This window comes from Nycticebus coucang, chromosome 3, assembly GCF_027406575.1.
Source record: "Nycticebus coucang isolate mNycCou1 chromosome 3, mNycCou1.pri, whole genome shotgun sequence".
NCBI lineage: Eukaryota > Metazoa > Chordata > Mammalia > Primates > Lorisidae > Nycticebus > Nycticebus coucang.
This window is the reverse complement of record NC_069782.1, coordinates 53,747,826-53,764,061: the sequence shown is the minus strand read 5'-3', so window position 1 is coordinate 53,764,061 and position 16,236 is coordinate 53,747,826. Positions and strand designations below refer to the sequence as shown.

Here is a 16,236-nt window from a genome sequence, read left to right as displayed (position 1 = left end):
AGTGCAGATTAGATTATTAACTCATTTTTATTCTCTTTGCTCTACCCCCATATCTTGCCTTTCTCCTTACACAAATAAATGAAAATTCAGCTCCAGGGTTTGCTGCTCAGAACTTACCTAATGGATATCCCCGATATCCCTCGTTTGGAGATGCTTCTTCCCATCCTTCAAGCAGACATCCTTCCGTCGGGAGTGCTCGCCTGCCTTCAGTAGGAGAAGAATCTACACATCCTTTGCTTGTGGCGGAGGAACAAGTAAGCATGTGCTGCTGTCTAACAGCAAAGATGATTATGTAGAGCTAAAATGTTACCTTGCTAATACTCTCAACTGTCACTGTTTGTAAGTTACTTTTTTTTTTGAGACAGTGTATTACTCTGTGCTCTGAGTTGAGTGCTATGGCATCATAGCTCACAGCAACCTCAAACTCTTGGGTTTGAGTGACCCTCTTGCCTCAGCCTCTCAAATACCTGGGACTATAGATGCCTGCCACAGCGCCTGGATAGTTTTTCTATTTTTAGTACAGACGAGGTCTTGCTTTTGCTCAGACTGGGTCTCAAACTCCTGACCTCATGCTGTCCACCCGCCTCAGCCTCCCAGAGTTCTGAGATTATAGATGTGAGCCACCACTCCCAGCCTTGTTTGTAAATTACTTTTGTAGTGACCAGTCGAAGAAAACAGGATATATTTGTTCCATATGCTTAAGTTTATGCAAGTGTTCAGGGAAACGCAGCATTAGAGAAATTTGTAGGTTCACAGAGAAGTGCAACTGTAGATTAAAAAAGACATGAGGTCAGTTTCTATATAAGAATCTTGAATGGATTAAGAATTTATGCTGCTTTTCATGCTGTAGTCAGATCATCAATAAATAATGATAAATTTATTTTTTCTTTTACATTCGTATTTATTCCTTTCTTTCTTTCTTTTTTTTTTTTTTTTTTGTTTGAGACAGAGCCTCAAGCTGTCACCTTGGGTAGAGTGCTGAGGCATCACAGCTCCCAGCAACCTTCAACTCCTGGGCTCAAGCAAGTCTCCTGCCTCCACCTCCCAAGTAGCTGGGACTACAGGCGCCCACCACAACACCCAGCTATTTTTTGGTTGCAGCCACCATTGTTGTTTTGTGGGCCCAGGCTGGATTCAAACCCGCCAGCTCAGGTGTATATGGCTGGCACCTTAGCTGCTTGAGCCACAAACGCCGAGACTGTATGTTATTTCTTATTTTGAGGCATGTTATGCATTGTTGAGATCTTCTAGAACAACATCAAAATAATTCCTATAATTCCTATTTTGTTCTTATTTTTTTTAAACAGAATGCTTCTAGTATTTCACCATCAAATACAATGCTGCATGTTGTTTTAAAGTAGTTATTATCAAATTTGGAAGACATCTCTGTATTCCTCCTCCTTTCCTACTTTTTTATTAATAAAAATAGGTACAAAAGTTTTTATACCTACATTTATGTAAAGATTACATTTCGAGAGAAAGTTAATCAGCGAAATTAACAGGTGTGGTTGGGCTTTTTTGGTTTTCTTTCTTTTCTTGTTTTTTGAGACTCCAGCTGCTGCCCTGGGTAGAGTTCCATGGTGACATCATAGCTTACAACAACCTCAAACTCAAGCGATCTTCTTGCCTCAGTTTTTTTGTATTTTTAGTAGAGACAGTGTCTTATGCTCAGGCTGGTCTCGAACCCGTGAACTCAAGCAATCCACCTGCCTTGGCCTCCCAGAGTGCTAGGATTACAGGCATGAGCCACTGCACCTGGCCTTTTCTTTTGTTTTTAAGTAAATTACTCATTTTCCATTTCATTTTAGGTACACACCTATGTCAACACTACAGGTGTGCAAGAAGATCGGAAAAACCGCACAAGTGTACATGTCCCGTTGGAGGCGAGGGTTTCTAATGCTGAGAGCAACACACCAAAAGAGGAGCCAAGTAGTGTGGAGGACACGGACCCTCAGGTCCTTCTTGAACCTGAAGGAGTCAAGTTTGTTTTAGGACCAACCCCTGTTCAAAAGCAATTAATGGAAAAAGAGAAATTGGACCAACTCGGTAAAGATCCAGTTAGTGGAAGTGGTGCAAATAACACAGAATGGGACACTGGCTATGACAGTGATGAACGAAGAGACGCCCCCCCTGTTAACAAACTGGTTTATGAAAATATAAATGGGCTGTCTGTCCCTAGTGCCTCAGGGGTCAGGAGAGGTCGTCTGACATCCACCAGTACCTCAGATACCCAGAATATCAACAACTCCGCTCAGAGAAGAACTGCATTATTAAACTATGAAAACTTACCATCTTTGCCTCCTGTTTGGGAAGCCCACAAGCTAAGTCGGGATGAAGATGACAATTTAGGACCAAAGACCCCGTCTCTAAATGGCTACCATAGTAGTCTAGATCCAATGCATAACTATGTAAATACAGAGAATGTAACCGTGCCAGCAAGTGCTCACAAAATAGAATATTCACGACGTCGGGACTGTACACCGACAGTCTTTAACTTTGACATCAGACGCCCAAGTTTAGAACACAGGCAGCTCAATTACATACAGGTTGACTTAGAAGGTGGCAGTGACTCTGACAACCCTCAGACTCCAAAAACACCTACCACTCCCCTTCCACAAACCCCCACCAGGCGCACAGAGCTGTATGCTGTGATAGACATCGAGAGAACTGCTGCTATGTCAAATTTGCAGAAAGCATTGCCGCGAGACGATGGCACATCCAGGAAAACAAGACACAATAGTACTGATCTGCCCATGTGAGCCTGGAAAGCATTATGTTGTTTGCACCTTTGTGAAGTTTTTAAAATGAAGATGCAAGTGCTTCATTTTCATTTCTAAATACTAACTTCTTTTATAGACAGAATATTTTTTTTTTAATATTTTATGTGCATCTTTAACTAAAGGGAATTAATGTAGAGCAGGTACTCCTCAAAGAACACTAATTTCATCATGTACTACTCACTGTACGGCAGCATTCCCATCTCACAGTGCCTATTTAAAATGGGAATTGAAGTGAACGACATGCTGGTTGATTTTGATCAATATTCTGGACTTAGGCATATCTTTCATGTCCAAGTCATGGTTGGCATTTAAAACTCCTTTGAAGCCTGTTGGCAATGTTCATTGCTAACAGATAACTCTAGTCTTTGAAGGTATCTATAGACTCACTGTTCACAGTGTGTGGCCTCCACCATGTAACTTGAGGAATCCTTTATTTCATTAATTAAAGGCTTTTTAACTTGAGCCAAAACATATGTAAAGGAAAATAGAAGTACCACCCTCCTTTTACACCAGTCAGCTCCCTTGCCCTCAGTGTTACTAGAAACAGTCTGGCGTCCGTGAATGTGGTTTGCCCTCCGTGTGTCGAAAGGCAGAGGGAGATAAGATTTTCTGTTTACTCATCTCATGACGTCATTTGAAAGGCATGTCCAGATATCTTACGCAGAGTTACAGTAGGCTCAAGAATCAGTCTCAGGTCACTTAACCCAGAAACATTTGAAAATCTGCATGCATCGTGTAGATTATTAACGACATGTTGTTCTCTGGAGGCCTCGTGCCGTTGGGTCCCATTGATCTTCCGCTGCTTTCTTTGGTGTCTGGGATGTCTTACTTTGTTGCTTAATGTCTTTTTCAATTTAAATTGTTTGAGTTTGTATATAGTCTTGAATTGGATTATGTGTTTGTTTATTTTGCATTTTTGTCAGATTATGGTTTTGAAGGTTCATTTGAAACTCACTGTTGTTCTATAACAGGGTTGCCCTTGTCCAGTATTTATTTATATACTGTTTACTTTTCAAGGTGATAAAAACATTATCTTCATTTTAAATTTTACTTGTGTCCATAGGTGATCTCGTTAGCAGCTGAGAAAAAAAGGAAGATACTTGTAACATGCAAAACTCCCTCCAGGTACTGTGTTCCCTGTGGGCACTCCCCAGCACTTTAGCAGGGACCCTCTCAGCCGGGCGGCTGCAGTCATGCTCTGCCTGCCCCAGTGGTCCTCAGCTCTCTGTCCTCTCACGTGTGGCTGGATCTTTGATTATTCTTTTATTCCAGTGAAATGTTAATACTGTTGCCAGTGTAGCAGGTGCAGTGGGAGTCTTGAAGCAATGAAATTGTGTCATAATTTAGGATTTAAAGTGAATTGACATGTATAAAAACTGAAGAGGGTCCATATGTCAAATTCTTAGAAAATCAAAGATGTTCCGATTTCCCAAACACTAGAGACTATAAGAGAAGATAGAGTGGAAAGAAGGTTAGGTAACCTAACAAAATATTTTACTGTTTTCTCTAAATATGAGGAAGTTTGAGGTTTTGGTCTGGATCTACCAGACGTAACTAATATTAATTTAGTTTTAGCCATATAGCATCCACCCTATTCAGTAAATAACCTGATCATAGGACAATAAATGGATTAGCAGACTGACAGAGTGGGGCCATTATAAAGAAAATAAATTATTAAAGGTGTCTTTGTTGTTCTCAGTGCCATTATCGCTGTCTTTATCATAAGTCAATATCAGTGTCTGATCATTTTGTGTGCATAGCAGAATTTCCCTTTTTCTCCCCTGTGAACTTGGTGCTTACTAAAGTGGTCACTGTTCTCTTAAAAAGAGCAGTGGTGTCGGTGTGCAGTTTGCATTTTTAATATACTGTTCCATTTATCCCTTCTTCTGAGTAAATTGCTGATTGTGCCAAACTTATGTAATGGCTTTTGTAATATGGAATAAGAATTGTGATGGAACCAATGCACATGGTTTTCTCTGTAATCAGTGGTCAAGGCAGAACATTAATCTCCAAATGAAAGGGCTGATCTATTTATTCACTTTGGAGGTTGGATCCTTTGTTCTTTCCCTTCATCCTTTTTGTTTTTTCCTCCAGATTCTAATTAGTTTTTGTAAGTTTTAGATAAATCCATTATAATTATAGCAGTTTGTGCTTTAAATACTATGTGCTTTAAAAATGAAAGTGGGACCAATTTGTCTGCTAAGAATTTGATTGTAGCTACTATAAGAATATTAGGAAGACATATACAACTGGTGTTAGTTTCTAGAGGTCTTCTGGAAATCACTTGTGTTCCTATTTAATAAAAAGTAATTTAGAATACTACTTGTCCTTTGCAGTAGTCTGGTAGTGGGCATTAAGCTCTGTCCTGGGAGAATGTGCCTATCACGAGGTGCGTTTTAGAATGAGATCTTTTATTGGCAGATAATTATGGCCGTATGTTTCAGATTTTTGAGAGCTAATTTTAGATATTCTTTTGGTAAACCATGTAATTCTGCTTTTCAGTTATAGAAATATAATCATTGTTCATATGTTATTCCCCAAATAGAAATCCTCTTTTATCCAAATAGATCATAAGAGCATTTATCCCTGACCAGGGTTGGAAACTGATAATTGGTATTACCTGTGTTTTTTCTTAATGTGTTTTGTTTCCCAGTTTTATTTTCCTTTAAAAATGAAAATACGGTGCCTTCCCTCCCTCCAGGAAGATTGGCAAATAATTCCTTTTATTTACTGCTGCTGTGGAGTGATGAGATATGCACTTTACTCTTGAAGACTCAGCAAAAAGCTTTTTACTTCCAGTGTATCCAGAATAGATCACATTTGGGACTTAGGAAAATTTGCCAAGTAATCTTTGTTTTTATAGATGTTAATGTTGACCCCCAGTTTAACGTTACAAGAATAAGTCAAGCTTGTGTTTATCTCCCCACCCCTAAAAAATCTGTGGCACAGCACATAAAAATGAACCTCAATAATGTTCTATTAAAAATGGGACAGGGGCCTTATGTGTTCATAATTTCCCAACAATGTGCCACCATATTTTTGCCTCAAGGTAAGGGATTTAACATGCTAAAAAGTATTTCCCAGTTACCCCTGTGCTGTTCTTAACCCATAATGCCCGAGTGTTTTGTGCAATGTGTGTGTGTATAAATATCTATCTATCTATCTATCTATCTATCTATCTATCTATCTATATATATATCCTTGAAATATACCGTCAGAGGCATCATTCACAAGTAAATGATGTATTGGCATCTCATTTCATATTTCTGATACGTGAGGTATATGGTACTAATCACCGTTTCCTTGATGTTTGCCAAATTTGAATAAAAGCATTGGTACGAAATTATAGAATGTAAAGAAAATGTTTTTGGCTTGAAAAATTAACAGTTATTTTATGACATACCACAGTATATCTGCCCAAACCAGCACCCCGTCTGCCCTTCCTGTCCTTTACATCCCTGCTCCCCGTCCCCACTTCTTCATCGTGTGGGGTGTAACAGTTCTTTTATAGCATCATTCTAATTGCATTTCTGACAATTGGACGATTCTAGCATGGAAACAGACTCGGATTAGTAGTACAGTAGTCACCAGTGTGCCACATTTGCATCAGTAAATGCAAAATATACATTTTATAAAGGACAAACTTTGTGTTAATGTTTTTATTTTCATTACATTGTATAATATTGTAAGATTATTGTATGTCCTAATTTGCATTATGAATGTTTTTTTCCTACGTAAAGGCATAAATATAGCAACTTTGTATAAAGGTAGCTTATTAGATTTTTAATTTTTCCTTTTATAAAAGATTGTCTAACAGTAGGACTACCATTGCCAAATTGTAAATGAACTATGAACTTTACCCCCTTTGGTTGATTTCTTTTATAAACATTCCATATTTCTCTAATAAAAGACATAAGTGATGCTGTACTATGTATAAATTATATTTGAATGCTGTTTAATATCAGCATTTTAAAATTTTGATTTGCATTTTTCATATTGGCCAAACTTAACCACTGTTAATTAAAATAAAACCTTGTGACAATACCATTTGCCCTCCATCCCTTCCCAGCCTCATTCTTTATCTCTCCCTGTCAGTGCCAACTTCATACATTTTGTAGCATGGCAATAAACTATAACTTTTACACTGAGGCCGCGTGTGGCTTTTTGGAGGAAATGGGGATGGGAGGGTTGTCCTTTGCACATGACTCGTTTCACCATATAAGCCATGTCATTAAGCATGAGTTGTTCTCTCATATATGATGTAAATGTACTTTTTAAGGACAAGTGTGAATGTGCTTTTAAGCTTAATTTTTGTTATGACAAATAACTAATTTTTTATCTTTGGAAAAATCAAGAGTTCTTAAAGTACAATCAAACCTTTATTAACTGGAGTACTTAAAGAATAAGCTAATAATTGAATTTAGTTCAACAAGGGCTAAGCAACACACTTCTTTTTATTTATTTATTTATTTTTTTTGTAGAGACAGAGTCTCACTTTATGGCCCTCGGTAGAGTGCCGTGGCCTCACACAGCTCACAGCAACCTCCAACTCCTGGGCTTAAGTGATTCTCTTGCTTCAGCCTCCCGAGCAGCTGGGACTCCAGGCGCCCGCCACAACGCCCGGCTATTTTTTGGTTGCAGTTTGGCCGGGGCCGGGCTTGAACCCGCCACCCTCGGCATATGGGGCCGGCGCCTTACCGACTGAGCCACAGGCGCCGCCCCAGCAACACACTTCTAAAATCTTTATTTATTATAGAGAATTGGTATAGTTTACTGTCCTAAAAATTATAATATGTATAACACATGGTTTAATCTTAGATGATTTAGGATATTGCGATGCCTTACTCTTTGTCATTCTGGCATAAATATTCATGATGAGGTTCTCAAGTTGACAACAGCAGCTGAGCTGACTATAAACATTCACGAAAAACTGCTTGGTTGGAGAAAGTCTGACTGGAGTTCTTAGGGGCTGCTTTCCCTTGTTGCTGAAATTAGATTGCAATAAAACCCCAATAAAAGTTTTGTTGAATACCTATTTAAAGCTTTATTGTATTTATATTTCACATTTCACTTGAAACTTTATGATAGGGACTTTATTTCTTAAGCCTCATATCACTGACTCCCATTTTCACAGTCAACATATGTAATAAGTTGAAGATGACGTGTTTCACTGAAATGAAATTGTAGTAATTGAAAAGCTCCCAGTTTTATCTGTATGGTCATTCAAACTAATAGTTCTCATTTCTGGGAGCCCAGACCTATTTTTAACCACTGAGTAACAGTGTAAAGCCTCATTGAGTACAGTTCAAGATAGAGACGTTTGTTTTTTCTTTTTTTTTTTTCTTTTGTATAAGTTATGATTTATTCTCAATTGTCTATAAGTCACATATGTCTTATATGGGGGAAGATGATTATAGATGCAAAACCACATGAAAAATATAGAATATCAAATGTTAATAGTGATCCCAGTATTTTTAATGAACAAATTAAAGAGAATGATGTTATTTGTGAGCCTGCCATTTACAGAACTGACCTAAATGCTTTGAGCAAAACTAGGCTTCTTTATAAAAAGCAATTTTCTTTTTTTTTTTTATTTTCAGATTCATGTGTATTTATTTATGTATTTATTTATTTATTTTATATTAAATCATAGCTGTGTACATCAATATGATCATGGGGCACCATACCTGTGGTGCATCTTACAAGGGTACATGTGAGCCTTGGCAAATATGAAATGTAAATGTCTTGGCAAAGTAACTAGGAAAATGCCAGGAGGGCTATGTCAACTAATGAGATGAAAATGTGTCAAATATTCTATGTTTTTTCTTTTTTGAGACTGTAAAAGTCTCAAAAAAGTCTCACTCTGTCACTCTGGGTAGAGTGCCGTGGCGTCATAAGCTCACAGCAACCTCAAACTCTAGGGCCCAAGTGATCCTCTTGCCTCAGCTTCCTGAGTAGCTGGGACTACAGCTGCCCACCACAATGCCCAGCTAGTTTTTCTGGTTTTAGTAGAGACAGGGCTCTCTCAAATTCCTGAGCTCAGGTGATCCACTTGCCTTGGCCTCTGGGATTACAGGCCTGAGGCACCTCAGCTAGCCAAGATAGACGTGTCCACAGATGATGGACGCTCGCCATGTATGTGGCAGAGACTGCTCCCTGGAGAACCTGGACATTTGTTCTCAGAAATCAAAAAACCTCTTTGGATTATTTTCTTGTTTTTTCTTTGAAGCTATTTTAAGAATGGTAGCTCTTCATGTGTTCTTTTTATTTAACAAATGACCATGAACTAGGCCCTGTGTATATCCTTGGCTTTAAAAACATTTATAATTTGGAGCAGCCCTTCTTCCCTGGAGCGAAACCAGCACAAGCCATACTGCAGACAATGAATTCTCTGATCCTATGGGAATGGCACTAGCTGGCAACAGATGAGAAAATTGTCACTCCAGTTCTTCATGCAACAGGGGTGATAAAGGTACTCAAAGGGCTTCCAACTCAGCCTAAGGATGGAGGTTTTCAAGCAAAGCTTCTTAGAGGAGGCAATGCCTGAGGTTTTGATGAGAGCCTTCACAGGTTAGAGGAGGTGAGGACGGCTTAGGGAGAAGGGAGAGCAGGTGTTAATGGCAGCAAGAGTCTCCTTGTGACTAGAGCAGAGAGTGCAAAGGGGAGACGGGCAGGGGTAGAGAAGAAGGGAGCCACAGGAGAGGTCATACAGAATGCTGAGGAGTTTTTGTTTAAGGTGAGAGAACTTACTTGAAGGATTGTAGACTTTGAAGAAATGATAGTTTAGAAAGATTACTCCTGCTTGATGCCTGTGGCTCAAGCAGCTAAGGCACCAGCCACATACACCTGAGCTGGCGGGTTCGAATCCAGCTCAGGCCCGCCAGCAACAATGGCTGCAACCAAAAAATAGCCAGGCCTTGTGACGGGCACCTGTAGTCCCAACTACTTGGGAGGCAGAGGCAGGAGAATTGCTTGAGCCCAGGAGTTGGAGGTTGCTGTGAGCTGTGATGGGACAGCACTCAACCCAGGGTGACAGTTTGAAGCTCTGTCTTAAAAAAAAAAAAAGATTACTCTGACAATGTGGAGGATACAGTGAAGGGCATGGCATTTGACTAAGGCAGGGAGACCGGTTAGTAGCCTTTGTCAGAAATGGAGGCAAGACTTGATAAATGCCTATGGGTGTCATTAAGCACCATTCAGATTAGTGCTGGGCGGCAAACCACCTTAAAACTTGGTAGCTTACAGCAGCAGCCAGGGCGTGCAGGGCACAGCAGAGATGGTTCATCTGGTGTCTACGCTATGTGGTAGCTGGATGCTGGCTGCTTCACTCACATTTTGTGCCCCAGCTAGTGTGATTCAGACAGCTAGGGACTGGCTGGAGCAGCTCCTGTCTGAACTTCAGTTCTGGATGTCACCTGGGTTCCTTAGTTTTCTTCCACTTGGTCTTTTGTCTTTCTTCAGTGGTCTTTTACATGTCAGCTTATAGTTCCCAAGGGCACAAAAGTAGAAAAACCGCTAGGCTTTCTTGAGACCAAACCCCAGAATTGGCACAATGTCACTTTTGCTACATTCTGTTAAATTATGAAGATCAAAGGTATAAGTTATCCTGGGCCACCAATGTAACAGAGTGCCTCAAGGAAAAACAATCAGGGCCTCTAACCAACAAAGGGAATGAGGGAAGTGGCAGGGTCAAGGATAACCTCCGGTTTTCTGGCTTAGGTGGCTAGCTAGTTGGTGGTGCCGATATCTGAGGATTATAGGTACAAAGAAAAGCATGGTGCGTTCCATTGGGGACTGACTGCACAGTCTGGGTCCAGCTGTCCAGTATGTTGCTGGCTGGATAGATGATTTCCGGGTTTCTGTCAACAACTTCCTCAACAAAGCTGAGCGACCTTTTTAAAGACATTATAAATGACAGCCTTTCAGAATACCTTATTTTATTATGACATTTCCTACAACTGTACAAAACAAAGTTCCATGCAAACTAGCCAGGCCCAAAGTACAGAAATAGAAAGCTGGTTACAGCTCAGGACCCGTAGCAAGCACAGTGGTTACGGCATCAGCCACATGCACCGTGGGTGGCGGGTTCGTATCCAGCCCAGGCCAGCTAAATAACAGTGACAACTGCAACAAAAAAAAATAGCTGGGGGGGGGGCGGCACCTGTGGCTCAGTCGGTAAGGTGCCAGCCCCATATACCGAGGGTGCCGGGTTCGAGCCCGGCCCCGGCCAAACTGCAACAAAAAAAATAGCCGGGTGTTGTGGCGGGCGCCTGTGGTCCCAGCTACTTGGGAGGCTGAGGCGGGAGAATTGCTTAAGCCCAGGAGTTGGAGGTTGCTGTGAGCTGTGCGATGCCATGGCACTAGGGCCATAAAGTGAAACTCTGTCTCTACCAAAAAAAAAAAAAAATAGCTGGGCATTGTGGCGGGTGCCTGTAGTTCCAGCTACTTGGGAGGCTGAGGCAAGAGAATCACTTAAGACCAAGTTTGAGGTTGCTGTGACGTGTGAGGCCACAGCACTCTTCTGAGGGCGACATAGTGAGACTCTGTCTCAAAAAAAAAGAAAGCTGGTTACTTCTATCTCTGCTCCCATCTGCCTTCCTATGCACAGAGGAGTAGTTCTTATTATGTGCCAGGCACTGTTCAAATACCTGATAAATGGGGCAGCTCCTGTGGCTCAAGGAGTAGGGTGCTGGCCCCATATACCGGAGGTGGTGGGTTCAAACCCAGCCCCGGCAAAAAAAAAAAAAAAAAAAATATATATATATATATATATATATATACCTGATAAATGGTCATTATTAGAACTCTTGGGAAAAGTGCATAAATTTTTTACTCTCTCCACACCCAAACTGGGCATTTAAGTACAACCCCAAAGTTTTTTAGCTCTCTCACGCCCAACACATCCTTTTCATAACAAATACTTTGTAAACTGCCATTAATCTCTTCAAATGAAAACTGTTGCTAATACAACCTAACCACATTTGTAGTCTCAAAAAATAATACAATGCCTAGTAATAGAAAGGAAAGATAATGGAAAATTATAATAAAAACATAAGTAGTTGTGGTCAGTGATTTACTTAAAGAACTTTGGATATCATATTGGTGACTCCAATGTCATAAACAGTATTGCCTTCAATAATGTGATTTTTTTTTTCCAAAATGGTTGAATAACTCAATAAAGTTCTCTCAGAAATAAGCTATAATCTGTTTTTTCTCTATATCCACCTCGTTTGCATGTCTATAAGTTTTATATTAAAACTTCGGAAAGGCCTGTATCCATGTAAACATCAGTTTCTAGGCTCATCACATTATAAACAGGTTATTCACCTCTGTGAGTAAACCTGTGTGGAATCTCTGAAAGTCATGTATGATGTTTTTGTTTTTTGTCTTTGCTGCTTTGGTTGTTTTTTTTGTTTTTTTTTTGAGATAAACCCTCACTCTGTTGCCTCAGGCTAGATCGGCCTGGCTGACAGCAGTCTCAAACTGGGTTCTAGTGATCTCGCCTCAGTCTCCTGAGTGGCTAGGACTACAGTGCCTGCCACAATGCTTGGCTAATCTGTTTTTTAGTAGAGATGGGTCTTGTCTTGCTCAGGCTGGTCTTCATTTATTTATTTATTTATTTTTAGACAGAGTCTCACTATGTTGCCCTTGGGAGAGTGCTGTGGCGTCGCAGCTCACAGCAACCTCAAACTCTTGGGCTTAAGCGATTCTCTAGCCTCAGCCTCCCAAGTAGCTGGGACTACAGGTGCCCACCACAATGCCCGGCTATTTTTTTTTTTTTTTTTTGGTTGTAGTTGTCATTGTTTATCTGACCCGCCAGCCTGGGTGAATGTGGCTGGCGCCCTACCCACTGAGCTACTGGCACCACCTTCTCAGGCTGGTCTTGACCTCTTGAGTTCAAGAGATCCTCCCACCTCGGACCCCTAGAGTTGCTAGAATTACAGGCATGAGCCTGTACAGGCCAGTGCCTGGCCATCACAGAATAGTATGGAACAAGTTTTTGCTGTGAAGGACACTCCATGAGATGAGTGTCCCAGGACCCACGGTTCCACCTCCCACACTGTAACAAATTATACTGGTGGTTCTCAATCATTTTTATAGCCTCAAGGGCTTCCATATACCATCCCTATTGTGAACCGCTGGATCCAGAAGCTTGCTGAAACAAACAGAATCAACAAATGTAACAACATAATCCAAAGCAATGCATTGCTTGGATAGTGGTAAATTCTTTCCATCGAAATTTGGAATTTTGACTTGGGCACTGCTTTAACAATTACAAAGTACTTACATGAACATTTCATCAACTTACCTTAAAGATGATCGTGACCTTAATCTCTTAAGACTTGAGTGTCCCTTTGTTGGCAAACCACCAAATGTTAGAATTGTGCGTAATTTTCGAGGGTCTAGACTCAGGGGTCCTCAAACTTTTTAAACAGGGGGCCAGTTCACTGTCCCTCAGGCCATTGGAGGGCCGGACTATAGTTTAAAAAAAAAAAAACTATGAACAAATTCCTATGCACACTGCACATATCTTATTTTGAAGTAAAAGAACAAAACGGGAACAAACACAATCATACCGCCTCATACGGCCCGCGGGCCGCAGTTTGAGGACCCCTGCTAGGTGGACCCTAACTTGGTATGACTACTGACTCCCCATCCCTTATCCTCTTTCCCTCCCCAGGTGTTCTCCGCGTTCCTGAGCAAAGTTGACAAGTTCTTAACTCTCTTCTAGTGGTGATTTGCCACTTCAGCTAGTTATTTCACTACAAATCATGACGCCACCCTGGCCCCCAAACTACCTCTGGTCATCAAATAACAGTTTGCTATGGTGCTTTCCTAGTTCAATATCACAACAAGAACATCCAGCCTTGGCTACAAGGCTTAACAAAGCTGACTGGAAGATTGGAGATAAAATAATGGTAACAATGGCTGAGCTAAACTGAGAGCTTACTATGGGACAGGCTCTGTTCTAAGCAATTTAGTCTTTGGGACAGGTGAGTGAGATAGGAATTATTATCTCCCATTTTACACACCAGGTAATCAAGGCACAAAGAGGTGATACAACTGGAATCTAGTGCCAATTAAAGCCAACTCACTGAGAGCCAGTTCATGCTGGGGCAGAGGGAGGAAGAAACAGGAACACAGAAAGGAGAGAGTCACAAAGTTGGGAAGGCAAGGAGAGGGGTTAGCAAAGAGGCTGGGCAGTGGCTGTCTCAAGTAATCTGAGCACTCTGGGAGGCAGAGGTGGGAGAATCCCCTGAGCCCAGGAGTTGGAGACCAACCTAAGCAAGAGCGAAACCCGATCTCTACAAAAAATAGAAAAATTAGCTGGGCATTGCAGTGATCACCTGTAATCCAAGCTACTTAGGAACCAGAGGCAGGAGGATCACTTGAGCCCAAAACTTTGAGGTTGCTGTGAGCTAGGTTGACAACACAGTACCCTGGGCAACAGAGTGAGACTGTCTAAAAAAAAAAAGGAGAGAAGCAAAGAGCAAGGGGCAGAGAGATGAACAAGGAGAAAGTCAAAATATCACACACAAATGTATTCCCAAGGTTTCACCACCTCCTCAGATCCTGTAACCCGTCTAATACACATTGTTATAAAATTTATAAATAGCTAAAAAGATTGTTTTTGGTAAACCAGCAAGTTGATCATCTCTGAAATGCCCATCAATTAATTTATTTAAAGAGCCTATGGAATCCACCCAAGATTACAAAACTAGGAACTGGGGTATGAAAGAGCTGAAATTCAAGCTTGTGCAGCCCCGGTCTAGAACCTGAGCTTGGGTATCAGAGAGGCATTAAAGGAGGAGATGGTAGGAAAGGAGGAAGAGTTAAGAGATGCAATGGAGAAAGGACAAATTTTCAAGGGTCTCATAATAGAAGCCTAGCTGTCTCTAGCCTCAGCTCCACAAGGTGGTATGGGCCTGCTTCTCTGTCCCCAAGCAAATGCCATGTTCCCCCTTCTCCTGCAAAGCCTGATAGGGAAGGGGTACTGGTTTCCCTATCACCTATAGTCTTAGGCTTTCCTGCCAGAAGATGTAATTTTGCACACAAGTAAAACAGCCTTTTTCAATATTATGCAGGGATCTTGGTTTTTCATTATGACTTTTATCCCAATTTTATTTGGGATCCGCCTATTAAAGTAGAAAACAAAAAAAAAAAAATTTTTTTTTTTTTTGAGACAGAGTCTTGTTTTGTTACCCTGGGTAGAGTACTGTGACATCATAGCTCACAGCAACCTCAAACTCTTGGGCTCAAGCAATTCTGTTGCCTCAGCCCCCAGAGAAGCTGGGACTGTAGGTAACAGACACAATGCCTGGCTATTTTTAGAGATGGGGGTCTCGCTCTGGCTCAGTCTGGTCTCAAACCTGTGAGTTCAGGGGATCCACCTGCCTCGGCCTCCCAGACCACTGGGATTACAGGCTGAGCCAACGTGCCCGGCTAACACATTTTTTTAAAAACAAAATTTCGCCTCAGACATCTTAGGGAGTCAACTTAAAGAAAGTAGAAAATTAAGTTTGTTTTCAATAAACTGAAAATATGTAGATTGATGTTCATTTCCATCAAGACATTTTTTAAAGAACGTATTATTGAAGGGGTAAAAAGAATGCAACATAAGAGGCGCCACCTGTGGCTCAGTGAGTAGGGTGCCGCCCCATATACCGAGGGTGGTGGGTTCGAACCCAGCCCTGGCCAAACTGCAACAAAAAAATAGCTGGGGGCGGCGCCTGTGGCTCAGTCGGTAAGGCGCCGGCCCCATATACCGAGGGTGGCGGGTTCAAACCCAGCCCCGGCCAAACTGCAACCAAAAATAGCCGGGCATTTTGGCGGGTGCCTGTAGTCCCAGCTACTCGGGAGGCTGAGGCAAGAGAATCGCTGAAGCCCAGGAGTTGGAGGTTGCTGTGAGCCGTGTGACGCCACAGCACTCTACCGAGGGCAATAAAGTGAAACTCTGTCTCTACAAAAAAAAAAAAAAAAAAAAAAAATAGCTGGGTGTTGTGGCAGGCGCCTTTAGTCCTAGCTACTTGGGAGGTTGAGGCAAGAGAATCGTTTAAGCCCAAGAGTTTGAGGTTGCTGTGAACTGTGATACCACAGCACTCCACCGAGGGTGACAAAGTGAGACTCTGCAAAAAAAAAAAAAAAAAAAGAATGCAACGTAAGACCTCCTGGAAAGGAGTCTGCAGGCCCCAAGGTCGTTCTGCAACTCCGCGCCTTCCTCGGGTGCCTCCCAAACGTCCTATTAGAAACAGCGTTAATAGCTCAAAGGAAAGTAAGTCTTCTGTCGTATCCAATAAATAACGTTTAAAATCAAAATAATAACGATATTTAGGAATATGACAATAAATAACCAAAACAATGTTTTTTGGAAAAAGTTGAAAATGATTGTCCCTGGGGAGAGGAAGTAATGAGGCAAGTGAATTATGTTCACTTATGCTTATTAGAAGTACGTAAC

General features: G+C 41.3%; 1 protein-coding gene across 8 annotated transcripts in view; it reads left to right on the top strand.

The window, feature by feature from the left end:
• The window catches only part of FRS2 (fibroblast growth factor receptor substrate 2), a 133,053-nt gene extending 126,124 nt beyond the window's left edge, over positions 1–6,929 (top strand). For all 8 annotated transcript variants that reach the window (XM_053585510.1, XM_053585515.1, XM_053585509.1 and 5 more), the window contains 2 exons: positions 91–254; positions 1,809–6,929. In XM_053585510.1, coding sequence (XP_053441485.1) covers positions 91–254; positions 1,809–2,759 — 1,115 coding nt within the window. In that variant the 3' untranslated portion in view covers positions 2,760–6,929. The remainder of the gene's footprint in view (positions 1–90; positions 255–1,808) is intronic.
• Positions 6,930–16,236: the final 9,307 nt, after the last annotated feature.